The 19,411-nt window shown below is 42.3% G+C and overlaps 1 protein-coding gene across 1 annotated transcript in view; it reads left to right on the top strand.

Moving 5' to 3' along the window:
• LOC119493329 (GDNF family receptor alpha-2-like) overlaps positions 1-16,776 on the top strand; it is a 53,562-nt gene extending 36,786 nt beyond the window's left edge. Inside the window, exons 5-8 of the mRNA XM_037778521.1 lie at positions 6,437-6,549; positions 7,524-7,664; positions 10,717-10,859; positions 15,559-16,776. Of these exons, the coding sequence (XP_037634449.1) occupies positions 6,437-6,549; positions 7,524-7,664; positions 10,717-10,859; positions 15,559-15,696 (535 nt within the window). The 3' untranslated portion in view covers positions 15,697-16,776. The remainder of the gene's footprint in view (positions 1-6,436; positions 6,550-7,523; positions 7,665-10,716; positions 10,860-15,558) is intronic.
• The last annotated feature ends 2,635 nt before the right edge of the window (positions 16,777-19,411 follow it).

Raw genomic sequence — 19,411 nt, 5'->3', positions numbered from 1 at the left:
GTACAGTTTGCTGCAGTGTGTGGCTTTAATCAGACCTTATAGCTTCAGTGGAGACGTGCTCAGCTTGCCGGTTACACATGAGAGCGGCAAACGGGGTTAGAGGAAAGTAAGAGAGAGAGAGAGGAAGACAAGTGGTGAGAGGGATGACACATGAGCTGGAAAGAAAGAGTTGTGCATTTAATTCCAATACATGGATTACGCTACGGCCATTTACTTTCCTAACCGTAATCTCTAAGGGAACATGGTATAGCGGAAAATGGCAGTCATTACTGACTAGGCCTCATGCTTTCCTTCACAATCTCTTCCGCCGACGCTACTGTATCTATTATTAATGCAAACATTATCAATAAGACCTCAGCCTTATCTACAGCATGGTTGATGTGTGGCTTTGAATTTGTCAATTAGGACCTGCTCTTTCACTCGTCATCGTTCTTACTATGAATTTCTCCTAAAGAGTCTCACTGTGTAGCTTTCTTTAAACTCTTCCCAAAGAATCGTTTGATATTTGACTAACAGCTATTTAATTACTGGCAGTAACCGTTCTGCAGCGTACCGCTAACTCTGTCACTGCTTCAGGGGCAGTTCATCCATTTGTTTGACATGTCAGTGGAACGGCTGTTTGCCTTGTTTAGAGAGTATTTAGGGAGTTCAGATAACCTTGAATAATCTACTCGCCCCTATACCAAACAGACGGCACTGGGTTTTGTGTGTGGTGCACGCTTGATTTAGCATTCGTCCCAATGACATAACATTCAGTAGGGGGTTGTAAGGCATCTGCAGCGGGTGGTGTGTAGACAGTAAAGCAAGAGAAAGTAAAATAAACACTGACTTGCAATTTTCTGGTCACCAAACAAGGAACATTGCAATCATGCATAAGTAAGTGTTTCAAAATAAAGTGGGTTAATTCAATGAAAATGCAAGTTGAGATTTTTTTGGTATTTCTTTCTTTGGATTTTCTGCTTAAGAATGCAGCGGAGATTATGTCACTAGACAGTTTTTGTTGGTTTCAATTCTCTGCTGAGTAAGGGGGCGAAAGGTTGTGTCATGTGGACAGCGAAGCTAAACTGCCTTGTGTTTTGACTGAATGCCATCTGTCCACATTGCCCTTTTAGAGTATCGACTGGGAATCCCAATGAGTACAGTGCTGCCAAAAGAGGCAGGCCTCTGTCTAGGCACATTGAAGAGAAAATAGCTGGGGGTAAAATGGACAATCAACTCTGACCAGAGCAACAAAGAGTCTGTCTCTGGGTCACCAGCAGACATGGGAAAGCAGGAGCAGAACGCCACTGTAGGTGACCAAATTATAAGAGTGTCTTTTAGCGGAAAGAAAAAAAATAACTGCCGTGTGTTTTGCCCCTTTTAATCAAAATATATTCATAGCACTCCGCTCACAAGGTCAGCTCTGTATTGTTAGGCTTTTCACAATAATTGTTATGATGTCATTAACTGTGCTGCACAATGCAGAACATTCTTGAGTGTCAAAGGAGAGTTATAGACAAATCCCAGCTCTGCCAAGACGAAGTGTTTGCTTTGGCATTTAACATCAAGTGACAAAAGGACACACAAGGCTGTTTAGTCCTATTGATTGAACCAGGGTCAAATATCCCTCGCCGTGAGTTTGCACATGAGCACTTAAGGCTGCAATGACAATCAGTTTATACGACGGTGACAACAGGGCATTAATGGGAGAGGAGAGGAGAAAAGAGGAGAGGAGAGATAAGGTCGGAGGAACGCAACAGAGGAGAAGGGAGGGGAAGGGACATAGAGAAACATCTTTTGTTTCCCTCATTTGCTTCATGTAACTGTTATTATGTTGGCAGCCACTGTGTCATGGTTATTGTTATGCTTTCTGTAGACGAGTGAGAGATACGGTTTCTAAAAGCCTCTCTAGGCTGAAGACTGAGGGAAGTGATAAGAGTGAAGAGCCGTAACATTTAACAGAAATTATCATCCGTGGAAGAACTCATATTTGTGGAAAGAGCACAGAGGGGAAGTCTCTATAAAGCAGATAGGACTCTCGATAGACCGTTGTTTCTAATGTAGAAAGGAAGCTATTAGAGACTTTGGAGTCTGATAACTGTTTTTCCTCCCGCCCCTCCTCCTTCACAAGGAAATGGTTTCCAAGACTGACACTCATCTGATTTGAGTCACATTGTTTGTCACGGGCATCAAGTGATAGGAATAAGAATCCATATAAAAAGCCATTAGTTTTCTATTACTGCCAAGCTGGATGGACAGGCACTCAGCGCTCAGCCGAATCACTGTGTTTAAAGTGTCAGGTTGGCTGAAAGAAGTCTACCTCTGTGGGGGCTCCCCTGCCACTTCCCTGGGGGCTGAGTGGCTGAAATGACCATAAAACTCTGTTGAGCTAGACAGCCTGTAATTTCAGCAGCGAGTGGCGCTTCGCCGAGGTATAATGGAAAGCCCGTGGAAGCCATGAAATGTGCTGAATCCCGGTGTTGGAACACCATTGTCTGAACACTCAGGACACCTCTAAACTTTAAATTACTGTTTTTAAGCCATCATTGTCTGAAAGAGCTCGGCATCTAAAAAGAAACACAGCGCCTGTTCGGTTTCTTTAATCTTCCCGTGGTCTTTGCTTTTCCTACAAAAAAAAATCTGACGCTCACATTCTTTGTTAGCCCATAAGAAATGGGAAAATGGAAAATGTGGCTCTAAAGGTTGCTTTGTATAGGCACAAGTTGTTCTCGCTCCCTCCGTCTGTTGTATCTTTTTGTGGCGTGATTGCGGGTACAAGTGCCTTCTTTCACTCAGAACAGGAACGGATGAGAGAGGGCTTTGAGTGAGGAGGACACACGGCAGGTGTGGTGGGGATAGGTTTGTATTTTTGTGTGTGTTTTCTTTTTTTGTGTGAATTAACATTATCGTTATTTGAGTGTGTGTGTGTGTGTGTGTGTGTGCATCTGTATCGGTCTTCGCAGCCGTGGCAGAGCAACCATACATTTTCCGAAGCGTGGCTTTAGATGTGATGTTAGCAGCATGTCACATCGAGAGGCTCTCCGGGTGATTTGATAGGAGGGCGGATGGAGATGGAGTCGGAGTAATGAAGTGAGTCTGAGTGGGGTTTGCTGCTGGAGGCTCAAGCCCATCACACCACACTGGCTGCATCTCTGCTGTGGTGAAAGACACAGAGCAAGAGAGAGACAGAGACATTGTAACCTCATCACCCCGTATTCCCCCTCAGCCAAATCTGCTTGTCTTGGCTCTCTTTATTCGTGGAGCTGAGATGCAGCAGAACTGTAAGCACATTGGTCTTTTTAACTGCGACAACAGAAGAACTCTCTCTGTAATGTATAATGGCCACGTGTACCCTCCTCTCTGAGTCTCCTGAATGACAATGTCCCTCCATGCCCAAAGCAATAGATTCACTGTTTGCAGATAAACACACAGGTTGAAGCTCAGCATCATTACAATGCATCTCATCTAATCCAATTACTTTAGAAGCTCAAGAAAAAGGCCCAAAATGATGAATAAGTGATCAAGTGGCGCCGGTGTAGAAGGTATAATAAGTGATAGAGCTGCAATGCATATTTAAAGACAAGGCAATATGTAAATTTCTGTGATATTAACATTCCACCTGTTTAGGCTACTGTGGCATGCAGTGGTGTGCACCATCAGCACTTTGTTGTTGTTTTAAATGCTCATTGCATGAATACGATGCTGTAGATGCATCTGTCAAAGTGTCTCCCTAACTACGGTTTAATTCAATAACTAGATAAATAGACAATAAAGTCGTAATGAATAATTTAATCAGTGACATGTGGATATAAAAATACATGCATATGCAGAATTTGTCACGTACTGTTGTTCTCTGAGGAAATATGTATCCAAAGGTGTCTGTAGCATTTTACCACGAGGTGATTATTGTCACATCCATTTTGAGACATCTGGGATAATTACTTATCTAAAAGAGAACATCACCAGGAAAATACTTTGCACATTTTATTTACACCTTGTCTACACCTTGCACGGTAAAAGATTGAGCGAAAAATGAGCCGAGGGTGCGAGAAATACACAAACTGTTATGTGTCTGGTATCGACAGCTACATTGCTTAAAAGCATAAAAGGTTACCTGCTCTGCCAGACGGAGGAAAAAGACTGCTTAAAACATGTCTGACTCCAGTGTAGATAGGTTGTTAGAGTTTGTCAGAATAACTCTGAAAAATTAAATGAAAAAAAAAATCCTCTTAGCTCCCTCAGCAAAGTGAAAAAGAAACCCTCTGATTGGAACTTTGGCACCAGGGGGAAAAAAAAGTGGCTAACAAAAATGCTGTGCTCAAAGGAATAGTTAGACATTTTTGGAAAAACTTCTGTCGGCTTCGTTGCCAAGAGTTAGAGGAGATTAATATCACTGTTAAAGATGAAAATACAGACGTGAGAGTGGTATATATTTTTGATAATCTTCCGCAAGGAAGCGAATAAGTATATTTCCCCAAATGTCGAACAATTCCTTTAGTTACCAACAAAGAACGTATATTGCTAAGAAGTGAAAGTCGATTATATGTTCCATTGCAACGCCAGCGCCCAGCAGCAGAGCTACGCGTCCGCCATATTGGACTGTAATCGTGTCGACTACCATAATGACGCTAGTTAAACGTCCACCTACAAAGTGCCGTACAAAAATTATTTCTGTTCTATTGTCATCATTTTTATGTCTCTACTGAAATGGCCAGTGTGAACAATAAAAATATTATAAATATGCATACTATTACAGCCATTTACTTACTTACTTATTTATTTATTAAACGTTTTTGCCCGGCCGCTTCCCACAGGAGCATAAAGTGAGCGATGGGCATAAACGGAAGTTAGAAAAATGAGAGCAATCTCAATCTTTTTCATGTCAAAGACCTCCAAAATCGATGTCCAATAGACCACAGACCATGGATGGATAAAAGGATGTGTCCTGTGCTTTTGCCCTGCCTGTTATAGGAAATAGCCTACAACTACATTAAATTCTTTATGTCATGCTACTAGCACTACTATCTACTGGCCGATAGCCGTTTTTTTGGTGACAGAGACATTAATACATCCACCACGGTACAGGCTTACAGCATACAGCACATGGGTGTATTATAAGATAATAAAAGTGATGAATTACAGCCAATATATCCAGAACCGGCTGGCAGTGCCTCATATGTCATATAAGCATGCAGGGCGGCGGAGTCCTGTGGGTCTGATGCACGTTCATTATGCCGAGGAAAATAACTCTGGATTCGGCTATTAGTGAATTGTACAACTTTTAGGACATAATGATTTAAATGAGGGCTATTTAAGTGTTCGTACTGGGTATTGATTTACCTAAAAAAATATATATACTCTGATTTACAGACGTTTCTTTATACATTCATGGCTATGGACTCATTGGCGTTTACAGTCCAAAATACCGTCAAAAAAAGCACCAGTTTCGTCTATTTGCTTCTATACTCTTTGGTACCAACACCATGAGGCATGAGAGAAACCCTTTAAAACAACACCGTAACAAATGACTTTATAACAGACTAATAAAAGAAGAGGAGGCTATCATAAATGAGTCAAATCAACTGTTTATCAGGCACTAGAGTTGCCCAAAAATTAGCAACCAACTGGATACCAGCCAGAGAATGCATTCAGTCAACTGCCCTGACTAAACCTGTTTCTTTTTCTGTGTGTGTATGTGTGCTTGTATGTGTTTGCTAAGGACAAGACTGCCCGAGGAACTCTACAGTACCTTTGAACTTAAGGCTGCAGAAAGTGGTCATACCAGGTCACAAAGAATGAATCATGGCAGAGAGAGATAGGCTACAGAGCGAAGGAAGGAGAGAGGGAGAAATGTGCATTGGATTGTGATTCACTTAGTGGGCAGCTGTGATGTGAACAGTACAGACAGAGCAACTTTGCACACGCTACTCCCAATAAACCTACTTAAGTGGATTAGCATTGCCACCCTGGGGGCCTCCACAGACTTAAAGCTCTTATCACAAACACACACCGAAACAAAACATACTATTTTTATCAGTTCCCTCGGTTTGTGGGGAAAGTGAGTTTGGGAGACGGTCGAGATGTCCAGGATAAGCACGAGAGTAACGGCCAAAGGAGGCGCATGTTATCTTTCTCATCCTTAGACAAATGCACCACCGCTGGGTTTATGTTACACGCCGTGAATGTAGTAAATAGCTTGTTGGTGCTGAGGTGTGAGTGAGACCTGGTTTGCTATTCAGGACACCTGTTGCAGCGGCCAGGAAACAGATGTTGCTTATATTTTCCCAGTTTGATGCTGGACTCAATTGGCAGATGCTCCAGAGTAAAAACAAATGTGCCAAAAAAATTAGGTGCTCTGCTTTGAATTTGTGTATATGTGTGTTCATCTGTCCTGTGCTTATGACTGAGCACCTGCCTCTCTCTTTTTCTGTCTGTGCTTCGTGTTTTTCTTGTGCAGGTCCAGGCTGGCTGATTACATGGTGAACTGCTGGGTGACTCCGCACACTGGGAGCACCTGCCCCAACCAAGACAATCACCAAGCCTGCTTGGCCTCCTACGCAAGGCTCATCGGTCAGTACTGCCAGGGCTGTGGGTGGCACTGTGATGGAGTGAGAGAGAGTGTGTGTGTGTTTGAGAGCAAAAAAAACAGGGGTGTGAAATGGCGGGAGACAATCCCACAATAATTTTCTCAAATTTCAGCTACATGGTGAGACAAAGAGTGATGGTTAGAGACAGTGTGACAGCAGTCCTTTATTTTTTATCATGAGGAGCAGGCAGAGCAGTGAGACTTTTCCTCCCTCCTGGCCTGATATCTCCCCCTGTACACTGGACATCAGCTCACTACCAGAAATAATTAGGCAGTAGAGGCACAGAGAGAGCGTTTACTTAATTAAAACACTCGATGACCATCTGTTTGCTCATAGTAAATGTTGCTCAAACAATGTGTCTGGACTAACACGTGCAACATTTTTCGACCCCGACCAACGTTTGATAACAGCACCTCGGTTGCATCACAGAATTCGCAAAGAGTTCCAAATGCAAATTTACACGTTTTTTTTTTCCACATAGTGGTTACTGAAGTGTCCATATTTCAGTATCAGTCACTGCTTCCCCACCATGTGTCATAACTGGTGCGGTATGAAGTGATAATATGCCACGGCGCTTCCTGGATTTCTCTGGAAAATGCTGCACAAAGTGCATCCAACACCCCTGACTCCAGCTGAAAGCATCGACACGGAGAGGCATTTGAAAAGTAAAATGTTTTGGTGCAGCGGTGCTATATTCACACAGCACGCACACTTCCTAAAGCACCTACTTTGCAAAAACATTCATAACATAATGGCCTCTTTACATCTAAAATAAAGCATTACGGAATGCTTCACCTTCCCATAAACTCAAATAGTGCAAACCCCTTCCTATGACTAACATCTTGTTATCCATTTTATATACTATCTGTACTAAATGTAGTCCATTATTGTCCATTAGTGACCCATAACTGTTTGCCCTAATTTGTGCATTGTGTTTGTGTGCGGATGCCCTCACAGGGACAGACATGACTCCCAACTACGTCAACAGCAGCTTCTCCGACTGGACCATCTCCCCGTGGTGCACCTGCAAGGGCAGCGGGAACCAAGAGGAGGAATGTATGAACTTCTTGCGGTACTTCACCGATAACACATGCCTAAGTGAGACATCTCTACACACGATTACTCTGCATGCATTTCAAATGGGTTTTGGAACTAATAGATGGTCCAACAGTCATATAATATTGATAAGAGCACAAGCATGTGATGCGGTAGTTACTCTTGCAGACATGTAAGAGTATAGAAGGAGCCTTGAACTTAGTTTGATCTAATGCAACTTTAATGGTGTCATGGCAGATTCTGCTTTTCAAAGTCGGAGAGCTCTTCAGGGATATGAGTATTGGAAGTGATGTTGTTGAGGAGTGGATGGTGGCTGAATATGGAAATAATGAGAGGCGGGGTTGGTACTCTTCAAACATCCAGGAATTAAAATGTCAAAAGAACATTAAGTTGATTTAATTAATTAATTTTATTTAATTTCAACAGAAAATAAGAAATTATTTCTGTTATTTGGTTAGGACAAAAGAGGAAATAAAACCAGAACAATTTAAATATTTATGGATGGATGGAACTTGCTGAAGTGCTAATGAAAATTTGTCTGCAACATAGTTTAATACAACTTATCCACGGACACCCCTTTGCCCACTGATTAAGTTGGAATTAAATGTTCTTAGTTTCTCAGAAACTAGTCATTTTTTATCACTTCTCATCCCCCCCTTTGGGCAAGATCTGCCCGGACTTTAATACAAAAGAAACCATTTGCATGTCATTTTCATATTCAATCTGAGCGAGTTAAAGGGCTTATCCCTTGCAGGAGGAAAATGTCATGAAAAGGAACTGATCTAGCACAAATGAAATAATAGCAGGAGCTAAAACACATATCTGTACATCTAATGCATCGCAGGCAGGGTGCAGCATGACATCCCATTTTTTTTCCCACTGAGAAGTAAAATACAGCTACAGCTCCTTCCTCTTGCTATGGCGGAGCGAGCAGTGTCATCAGCGCTACAAGACACCATTGCCTTTAACATGTTCCATTGTGTGGATAATGCTTTCAGACCATTTCAATAGATTGCTGAGGTGCCGTTTTAGCTGAGTGTGCAGGATGAGGGATGAGGCTGGGAGCTGAGGAGGCGTCTTGAAAAATAACACAAAATGCAGCATCTCCGCTCTGCAGTCAAGGGGAACAGCCGATAAACTTCGGCACACCAGGGAGGAGAATATACACAAAAACACACCCACTGTGCAGCACTATGTGTATACATATGTGCATATATACACATTATCCCTATCTTTCACTGTTCCTGCAGTGTAAATACTTTTTTTTACATTGATCAACAAACCAAAGCATATTGCAATTGAAACCATGTGTTAGACAAACTTATTATCCCCACTCTCTTCCCCACTCTCTCCTTATAAGATCAAGCAAAGGGCTAGTCCAACAGAAGAATAGTTTTGACATTTAGTCAAATTTGTGTGGAGGAGGCCAACATAAAACATCCCAGCTGAAAGGATATTATAATAGTTCAAACGTCGTCTGAGCCTCCCTCTGTCTCTGCTCTCATCCCTTTTCCTTTCACTCCATCTGTCCCTGCAGGTAGGGCAATGCATGCTATATGCCCAGGGGTTAAAGGAAAACTTATCCAGAGTCATTAAAAAATAGAATTGCTATTGGCAATGAGCTTAATCACTCAGTGAAACATTTGGGTGCAGTAAAACATCCTGCGTGGAGGCCCTCAAGCCAACTAGTTTGATTTACGACTTTATCCCCCCATCGTACGGCATCTGTAGGGGGATAGCTAGCGATAGACGGCCCTGACAAACAGATGCGTAACATCGCATGTCTCAGCAGTACTTCACTAGCTCTTCACTGCTAGCATTTAAGTTGTTAGGCTCCACTGGTGAGCTCTGTTCCTCTCTGTGCTTTTTTATTTTTCCAGCAGCAGCACCAGTGTCGAAACAGAATGGGGAAACATGAAGGGTGCTTTTGTTATGTGTTAAGTGTGCAGGTGTGTGTTTTGCTGTACGGTGCGTGTGCAACACTGTGTAGGTGTACAGAGGATGTGACAGACGAATCTATGTGGCCATGCATCGGGAGCACCGAGGACTGTGTTGGTGTCCAGCCGATTATTCATGTGTGGTCCACAACTATCCTGTTTGTCCTTTGTGTGGTGGTGGGGAAAAATGCCATTTCTCCTTTGTTTGGGAATGTTTTGAATTTGATCAGTCACATGAATCTATTCAAAGTCATCTCTGCGTGCTGACCTTATAATGGAGGTGGTTGCCAAGCAATTACATGCCTTGCCTTCTCTCTGGCTGAACAAAGAGAAACAAGCCTCGTGTTTTAAACGGATGAGCAGTGAAAAGGTACTCAGCCCCTATTTTACCATATCTAGCTGAAAAGCTGACTGAACAGGGATTTATCACATTTTTGCAGAGACTCGCACATGCACTTAGACACAAAATGACACACGCATGCATACAGTACATGGGCAGGCGGATACAAAAGCACTCTTACATGCATTCACAGACTGCCGTCCTCTGTTTGAGCTTTTAAAAGATTCCATTTCCGAGTGTACAACTGCCGGCAAACAAATTGGGGTTCATCATCTCAAGTGCGAACATTATGCCACTATTTGGTTAGCATGTTGCAATTTGAGAGCGGCTGTTGCAACATAAAAGGGGTTTTGTAATGAGCCGAGGACATGAAGCAAAGTTGTTTGTATTTGATAAGTGTGTCCGTTGGGTCTCTGCAGGCTTCACTTATAGAAGGATAATTACCAGCTAAATTGATAGCACATATAAACATGTTCAAAAAGAAGGCACAGCTTAAAATATTAAACATAAGGCAGTATTGGTAGTTTGTAAGACCATAAAATCCTAAGCGGCCTCCCCAGTGACAGATTTTGCAAACAAGTCTCCGATTGCTGTTTTTGATTAGTTTAACTCTGAAGCTTACTGACGAAGCAAAAAGACTCCTTACTCGTTTTGCTCCTTCCTTCCTCAATCCCACGCCGCCCTCCCTCATTCCCTCGGTTGCCAAAGATTGGGCAAGGGACCAAGAAGTTGACTTAGAGCTGTCTGTCTGCTCGCTGGCTTCTCTTGCTGGGACGGCATGTGAAAAACAAATGGCTTTATATCTCTGTCCCTGCAGGAAATGCCATTCAGGCCTTCGGTTACGGGATAGACAACGTGCAGAACAAAAATGCGTCGGTCCCCGGTCCCACAGCGACGACGAAGACGGGGTCGGAGTATTCGACGGGCGCCTCAGAATCTCCCTTCGTCACCATCCCAAAGGTAAAAGGTTTTGCACTGATTGTTTCATTACTTGGGATATAGAGTGCTCCATGGATAACGTCTTTTTGTAGGCCAACCAGGAAGTTAGCATCGCCCTGGGTTCCCTCGACAAAAAGCCAATGGGATTCTTACATTGGGTTTTGGATTAATGCAGAAAATCATCTCTGTGGCAAACACACGTTTATGATACTTACTTGTTTTGTTCAGCAAGTTAATTTCCACAAATGAACACCACTTTTATGATTTTTGGCAATCACCAGAGGTAAAAAGCTAATGTTATATTATAACGCTATAAACAAACTACACCACGGTCGCATGAGCGGGTGTATAGACAACGAGACTGTAAAGGCGGACGAGTCAACGTGATGACGTTTTGTTGTTAGCAACCACCTTTTTTAAGACACAAAGGCTTCAAAATTCACAAGTGGGGGATTTATTGACATATTTTATATCGTAGAACAAAACGTTAAAATTTCTTAAGCTTGTGTTACCAGCAGACCTTATTTCAACTAAAAACCCATTAAAACCCATTGACTTCCAGGTGAGGGAACTGGAAGTGCTAAAATGCTAACTCATGTCCGGGTTTTAGGACTCATTCTTGTAGCACTCAATTGCAAATGTTAAATTTATATGCAAAAATATGTTGTTGTTGATGTTGTTGTTGTTGTTATTGTTGCAGCACAAATATATCTGTACATTTTCATCAGTCTCCAGCAACTTCCTTGCACAACTTTGTTAAATGGCTTTATTACAAAAAGAGCCACAAAACCACTCCTCCACTCTACTTCCATGAAAGGAAGATTTTGCACAGAGTCGAAATCATAAAGCTCAACGCGCCGCTCCATTCACATTCACATCACATTCAATCTCTACGCTTGTTAAAGCAATTGGCACATCAGAACAGGCGCTTTATGATAAGACAGTTTATGCTACACCCAAAATGATGACATTTGGTTGAAATATTATATTTCGCTCTCACACAATGATATAGTGAAATAAATGGGGAGGTGGGGGCTTTAATCTGGATTAGAGCTTCTAAAATACTGGCCCAGGGCCTGTACTTTGCTCAGCACCGTCTACTCTGAAGACTGCATACAACTCGGCTCTAACCGGGTTCACCGTCTGCAGCAGAAAAACCATCACTCTTTGCTGCGCTGCAAGAATGCACGTGTGTTTGTCTTCTAATAGAACTGGACTTCATTTTCTCCTCAAATAAAACTCATGAAAATAACAGGACCATATTGTCCGCCAAAGACTACCCTCTCGCTCTCTGTCTCTCTTGGGCAGGACAGACATATTTCACTGCAGTTTGGACAAAAGAGAGATTTTTCTTTTCTTTTTTTATCTAGCTGTTGAGTTTGATTAGTTTTCACAATGAAATATTGTTCTGTTTTACAGATGTATTTTAGATGTGCCGTGCAGCCTTCATGGTGTAAGACTAATGGTGTTTTTCACCTTTGCAGGAGACCCAGTTACCAAGCTAAGCTGAATTGGACACTGTAGAATAAAATTGTCCTTTGAAAAAAACTTTCTGCCGCTGCTGATGTTATTGTTAATGTCATTTTTCAGCGACTATTACAGATATACACAAAACCCAAGCAGCGTGCAGTGTTTACGAATGCAAATTTGCATGCCGAATGAATGACTCCCATTAAGACGTCTATTTTGAGCAATTCCAGGGGCTTTTCACCGCCATTAAATGGTCACACTGCGCCCGAGTCATGCGGCATTGTCCTTTACGCACAAACCCTCATTGTGGCGGAGACAGCAAATTAAAACCTTAAAAATGTTGCGATGGGGAGAATTAATGAACAAGCACCTCTGATAACAATAACAGTGTGTATGTTTGGGAAAGGTGTTGGAGAGGGAGAGAGGATGGCGGGGTGGGGAATGGATGGTGGATTTCTCCAAAGGTTCAGTGTGTGTGTGTCAGTATTGATGCGCCGCTCTGTGCCTGTCTCACTGCAGCGTGGTGTTTAATTTATTGTAAAAATGGTAATTAGGAAACAATAAGACGTGTGATTACTCAAGCAGGAAGTTTATAATTAGAGAGGGAGCTGGTAGGGACATTTTGGGCGGCTCTGCGTTCTCAGACAACTATGCCTGGCAATTAAAACTTGTCAAACTTCCATGGCAGATAAATTGGGGGAGTGTTGTTGTTATGGTATGGAGTCCTCTTGGCAGAAGACTGACTGTCCAAGGCTGTAAATCTCAACGGCAGACCCACACTAGCGCGCAATTGTGTACAAACCGCCAGAATGCATCAGGTTTGTGATGGATGGATGAACGACCAAGACACCAAAGGATAACCTATAATGTGAAGCGCAGTTAGAGGGAGAATCCGCGGTCCGTGACTAAGCCGGTTCATGTCAGTCACACTGCTCTCTTATAGTGTGTATAGAGTATTTTCAGCTAATTTAGATGCATAATTATTCAAAATGTCACTGCCAGTGGTTGTGGGCTTTATCCCATGCTCACTGAGTAAACATGTGGGCTGAAGCTCAGTCCTTTGAGCATTGTAAGTCATAGTGGAAGCCATCACAAGTCCTGCTTTGTTTACGTGGAGAAAACAGTATTTTTTCCCGTATACTAACATGTTTCGGTAGAGTTGGATGAGGGATATTGGGTCTCACAGATAAGATGTATTTTTGTGTGTCTTTTGTAATCCTGATTTGAATTTAAATGTCCTCGCTTGACAGATTCTTGTTTTAGTTAAACTGTTCATTTTACTGCATTTCAAGTTTAATTTGAAATGTAATATAAACCAACCTCTGTATGTGTAAACATCCCCTCCAACCTCATAACCATTGGCAAGCTGGTGCCGTGTGTGTTCCCACACTGCCAGTGCCATGTGTTGATTTTCAGCTCAATTGAATGAAATTGATTGTGGACAGAAACTACGTACCTCAGGGTTACTCGATTACTTGCCTCGGGAAACGCAGACCTGCCGCTGTAAATTTGACAATTTGCTGATCGATAATGAAAACACTCTCTGCCGTCTGCATGTGTACCTGTTTCAATGACGTGCGGGATACTTTCTTATCAACACTTTTAAATAAATACCGGGGACTGTTTTCCATCCTCTCTCTCTGCATGTGTTTAAGCATCAGTAAATGAGTGCGTGTTTTGACATTGTCTGTATTCCGTCACGGTGCATGCATCTGTGTGCGTGTTTGTGCATCTAGCCGTGTGTTTATGCGCGTGTGTACCTCCTCACGAGCCTGAGTGTATGTGTGGATATTGGCTGCAGCCGGAGATCTGGACTCATGTCAACAGGCTGCTGCCACACATCACTGCCCTTGCTAATTAATTGGCTTTTAGTCGCGGATGTGTTTGGTGCATTGTCAAGCTATCCATAGCTTTTTTTTCTCCTCCTTTTTTTGGCAACTGTCTTTTAACCATTTCTTTGTAGAGCGTGAACGCACAAGCCCAGGTACTGTGATAACTGCTGCTATTTTGGATACCCCTCCTTTCCCCTTCTTTCCTTCTCTCAACAGGAAAAAATATATGCCTGCCCTGTTAATATAATCCAACACAATTTTCTTGTTTCATTTTTTACTTTCTTGTTCATATGTTGCCGTGTTCTGTTGGAAGATGAGGTGCTTTTAGATAGCATCGGAGTAGATGTGTTTCCTGTGTACAGGGAAATGAACCAAAGTGCAATCTCTACAAAGGTTACATTGGCGAAGATGAGTTGAGGGGATGGTGGAGGTGGAGGAGGAGGAGGAGGAGGAGGAGAAGAAATGTTTCATGTTCCTTATGATGTGCCTTTCGTACTGCTGTGCTGGACTGAAAATGGTGCCTCCGCAAATTGAGCGAGACTACTTTAACTTGGAGGCAAATGGTTCTGCTTTGTGTTACAAGAATCCGAGAAAATTGAAAAAGTATTCAAAACGCTAACAATTTTATGGAAAAAGCACATAATAAGGCAATTGCGGTGTGGATATGACAGTGGAGCTCTGGAGGCCATGGAGTTTAATATCTGGACTGATGTGTTCCCACTGCTCTCTGCTATAATGTGAACAGCAAACTCTTTCTCTCTCCCTTTGTACATGAGTTTATTTTCTCTTGTGCACAAGAATAAACTGTAGTGTTTTGATTGTGCACAGTCAAACTCCATACAAGGGGTCTTGCAAGTGTTTTGTTCGGCCTCTGCTTGCTGTAATTTATGCCTTATGAAATATTGAGAGAATTTCCACAGCTGCTGCCGTTGCTGGCTTCTGTAGTGTGTGTGTTTGGCTCCGTGGCATGTTTTTCTTGTAAATAAAGTCGGTAATGATAGCTTTAAAAACTGTTTAGAGACTTGCTGGCACAACCTAAAAGAGTTCAAGAAAAAAGAGAAAAAGTCCTCACTAGAAGCTTTCCTTTGTTGCCAACTTGTTTAAGAAGCAGAGAGCATACTAAGCAGAGGCTTCAAATATACTTCACATATCAAAACATTTGGTGGATCAAACACTTGATGTTCGTGCCAAAGTGGGTCTGCCACGGATCCATGTAATGTCTCACTCTTACTCTGACTTTCTGACTCTCGTGTTGTCTCTTCCTCTCCTCGGCTCTGACCCTGTCCTGTCTCACCTCCCTCCTGTCTCCTCTCCCTCATCAAATGCCAGAACAAGAAGCAGCACGAGTGTCTGAGTCACGTCTAACCTTTACACGTCTCTCTCTCTCTCTCCCTCTGTGTATCCCTCTATCTGCCCAGCATCCTGAACCAAGAAACGGTGGCCTGGGCAAAACCCAAGGCCTGCCAGAGGATCACTCCGCTTGTCTGTGTGCCAACGTCTGGGCACTGCTTCCTGGCCTGGCTCTGGCTCTGGTCCTGGCCCAGCATGCCTTATAGAAGCGCCAGGAGGAGAAAAAGAGGTCATCCACCCACAAGCTGATCCCAAAAGCAGAAGGTGTTATTTCTGAGACTGATATTAAGAAGGCTGAATCTCTGGGCAGTTGACGTAAAATGGCATTTATGAAAGAGGGAAAAAAAAAAAAAAAAAGGAGGTGGAATATAGTGAAATTTTACAATTGTGAATTTGTTGTTCATTTGATGTATTGTTCGGGCGGACCATGACTGTGATGAAGCACATGGCTTTAAAAAGGACCCTTGGTAGGAGAGGCCACGAGGGCCATTCTCTGGGAACGACTCTCCCTCAGACTGAGACACAAAGTCCTGGAGGACTGAAGCTGTTCATTTTAAAGACTCCTGCGCTTTTCTCACCAAAGGAGGGAGGAGAGGGAATGAACAACATAATTAAAAGAAGACAGGATTGACAGGAATGAAATTGTTGCAGGGAGAAAAGGAATGAGCAAGAGGTAAATGGGGTAGAGAAAGAAAGAGAGAGAAAGAGACATATTTCTGCTATCAGTCACACTTTTTTTGTCTTGAATTGGTTCTCGACTTAATCTTCTCTTGGATGAACAGACCACAAATTTAGGGGCGGGGATGGGGGATGATTACATTCTGTCTCTTCAACACTAGTGTAAACTCTAAACTGTAAAGCCTACTCAGTGTTCTAAGTGTTGGTATAGTATCCGTGACCATAATCAATCTACCGTACGGCTCTTTCATTTGGGTGCTACAGTATACTTTTTCTCAGCAGGCGGCGAAAAGAACTAAAGATGGTGACGTAACCAGTTAGCAGTCCTTTGGTCATTTGAGATGTTGTTAATGACTGTGGGTGTGCGCCATACGTCCACCTGCACATGTGTATATTTCTGTCTCTATGTATATAAACAACATTTTTCTTTCATTCAGCCAAATGATATCTACGGTACCTTGAATGGACATCACTGTACGCTAAGATGGCTCTGTATTGGCTCTAATGGAAGGCCTTCATTATCTGCGTTGTCTATAAAGGTTTGATCACAAAGAATGTATACAGGGATGATGAGATTAAACGAGCTCAAACTGCTTGGAAAGCCATAACCTGTGTGTGAGTATCATACTGTGTTCACTGAGTGCGTGCGGACAATTATTACAATGTGTGTGCGTTTATGTTTCTATGCAGGAGAAAAGAAGCTTATAAGGAGCACTTTAAATTGCCAGCGTGGGGGTTCGTTGTGCCCCCTCAGAGAGCAGAGGTTATGATGCATAGTGTAATTAACTGCAAGCTTTTTGGAGAGTCAGGACAGCCGCTAGTTTTTTTAGAGAGCTTAAGCCTGACCCAGCCTCTTAACTCTGTTGTTCTTTTTTTCTTCTTCTTAAAATGATCTAAATTCACATACATAGGCTCTATGACCATATCTATTTAATGAAAAAGATATTGTTGAAAAAAAAAGTCCTTTAATAAGTAAATTATTGTACAAAGCTGCCTTCAAAGCAATGGGCGGGAGGATTTTGCAGAGCAGACTTTTTAAAAAGTTGGAGTGTCACCTTAAGGCCCAGACACACCAAACCAACATCAAAGAACTAGCAGCGACGAAGGTTAACCATTACGTCGCCTCACGCCGCCTGTGTCTCGGCCAAAAAGCAGCTCTTGAACACACCGCAAAGATTACAGCCAACTGCCAACTACCACGTACGTTCTGCACCAGCCCGGATTTACAAGCTGTTGTTATGATACTTACATGAAATAATGCGGCGTTTGCCGACCACTTTCACACCACTCTCTCTCACCACTTGGCTTTATTCCAGATGGTCATGTCGATGTGAAAATATCCGTGTATTGCAATGATCAGATGAGATGAAGATTAAAAATGAAAAGAGCCTCCTGTGTGCCCTCTTGACTCATTGGCTTGTTTTCCTTGCGTCCGTTTCTCTTCTCGTGCACTGATTGGTTCAAGCCGAACAGCCAATCAGAGTGATTTCTCTCTCCGACATACATGGGCTCTATGACTATATCTATTTACTGAAAAAGATGCAGTGCTGAAAAACATGCTGAATTGGCCGAAAAAACTCCGACACGGGCTGACTAGTGCCGACGGTTTGGGACACATCGCAAAAACTAAGCCGTCAGACGCTCACCGACGGCCCCAACCTGTCAGATGGACGATCGTCAGCTTGGTTCGTCAGGGCCTTTATCTGCCGCTCCATCCCGCTTCAATTTTGCTCCGGTACCTACCGCTCACACCATGAGTTTGAAGCATGCCCAACTCCGACCTAGTTGAAATTTGAATTCTAAATAAACATTTGAATGTTGCACATGTCTATCCAATCTGTTTAAACCCGGTATTTCTGCATAGTTGCAGATAAAGATTAAGCTACATTACTATTATTAGTATTATACTATTTGTAGAATTAGATTCCAATAGTGATGCGTAAGGTTGTTTCCAACTCTGTGATCCAAAAATGTCCAATAACTCCAGAGCGTTGCAAAGTCCAAAAGTCAAAATGTATTGAAAAAAAATATGTAATCATTTTCAAGATTCACGTTTTTATCTAACAAAATATTCTGCTTCAATTCCTATTTGTTGGCGTTTAGCTTTTCAAAAACAACATTTTCACTGCGGTCAAAAACTGTTGAAAAAAACTAATTTAATCCGATTAATAACTTTATTCAAATTGAGGATTTTGTTTAAGCATTCTTAATGTTTTTTTAGGTTGATGTCATAATAAAATATGACGACTGACATTAAAATCTTAATTCAAAATCCTCAATGGAAGCTTTGAATGTACAAAAAAAAAAATGACATTCAGTAGCCTACAGCCCTAATTAAAAATACAACGCTGTTTTTTTTCTTTTTTCTTTTTTTGGAGCGAGCAATATTGAGCGGAACGGCCTGGAGCGGTTTCAGCAGAGGAGCGGAGGGAACGAACAGCTCCGTAAGCGAGGAGCGGATATTCTTGTCACTGCTCCAGTCCGTTCACATGCCCTGTTACCACCCTCATGTCTATACGCTCTATACGAAGCTACTGCCAGCAGCTGGTTGGCTTGGCTTAGCATAAAGACTGGAAACAGGGAAACAGCTAACAGGGCTCTGCCCAAAGATCTGCCCACTAGCACTGATACATAGTGATTTTAGGGGGGTTATGTGCTGGAATATATACCTTTGGACAAAGTATCTCTGTGCTAAGCCAACTAGTGTACAAAAATGAAAGTGGTATCCATCTGCTGTGGCAGTTTTATACTAACTTTGGACAAAAATTAACTTCTTAAAGGATCAGTTCAGATTTTTTTCAACTACTTTCAATACTCAAAAGCCTCATATGTACATTGAAAAAGTTATTGGCTGTAATCATTCGTCCTGTCCACATGTGGTAGGATCCCTTCCTAGAGAGGACCCTCTATGTTATGCTAGAAAGAGATCTCTTCATGTGTGGAACTGCGACCAATTTTTTCAATATACATATGGCGTCGGAGTGACTTTCTGACTGAATCATCTCACAAGGGTACATTTGCAGCAAGATGTATTTTTCTATGTTTATAAATACGTCATTTTTTCCTTGAATGAATGTTGACTGTTTCTGACGCACAATCAGTGTTCCCACCAAAATGTTTATGTCTTCAGGCGGCCCATCGAATATAGTGTTGTGTCATCGTAACTGCATGCTACTGAACCACACAGCTTTATGTTACCGGCTGATTTAGAAAAAAAGGTTTACAATCTGTCACGGGTACAGA

The sequence above is a fragment of the Sebastes umbrosus genome, chromosome 8 (assembly GCF_015220745.1).
Source record: "Sebastes umbrosus isolate fSebUmb1 chromosome 8, fSebUmb1.pri, whole genome shotgun sequence".
In the NCBI taxonomy this organism is placed as follows: Eukaryota; Metazoa; Chordata; class Actinopteri; order Perciformes; family Sebastidae; genus Sebastes; species Sebastes umbrosus.
Note: the sequence above shows the minus strand (reverse complement) of the source record. Positions and strands in the feature narration are given on the sequence as shown.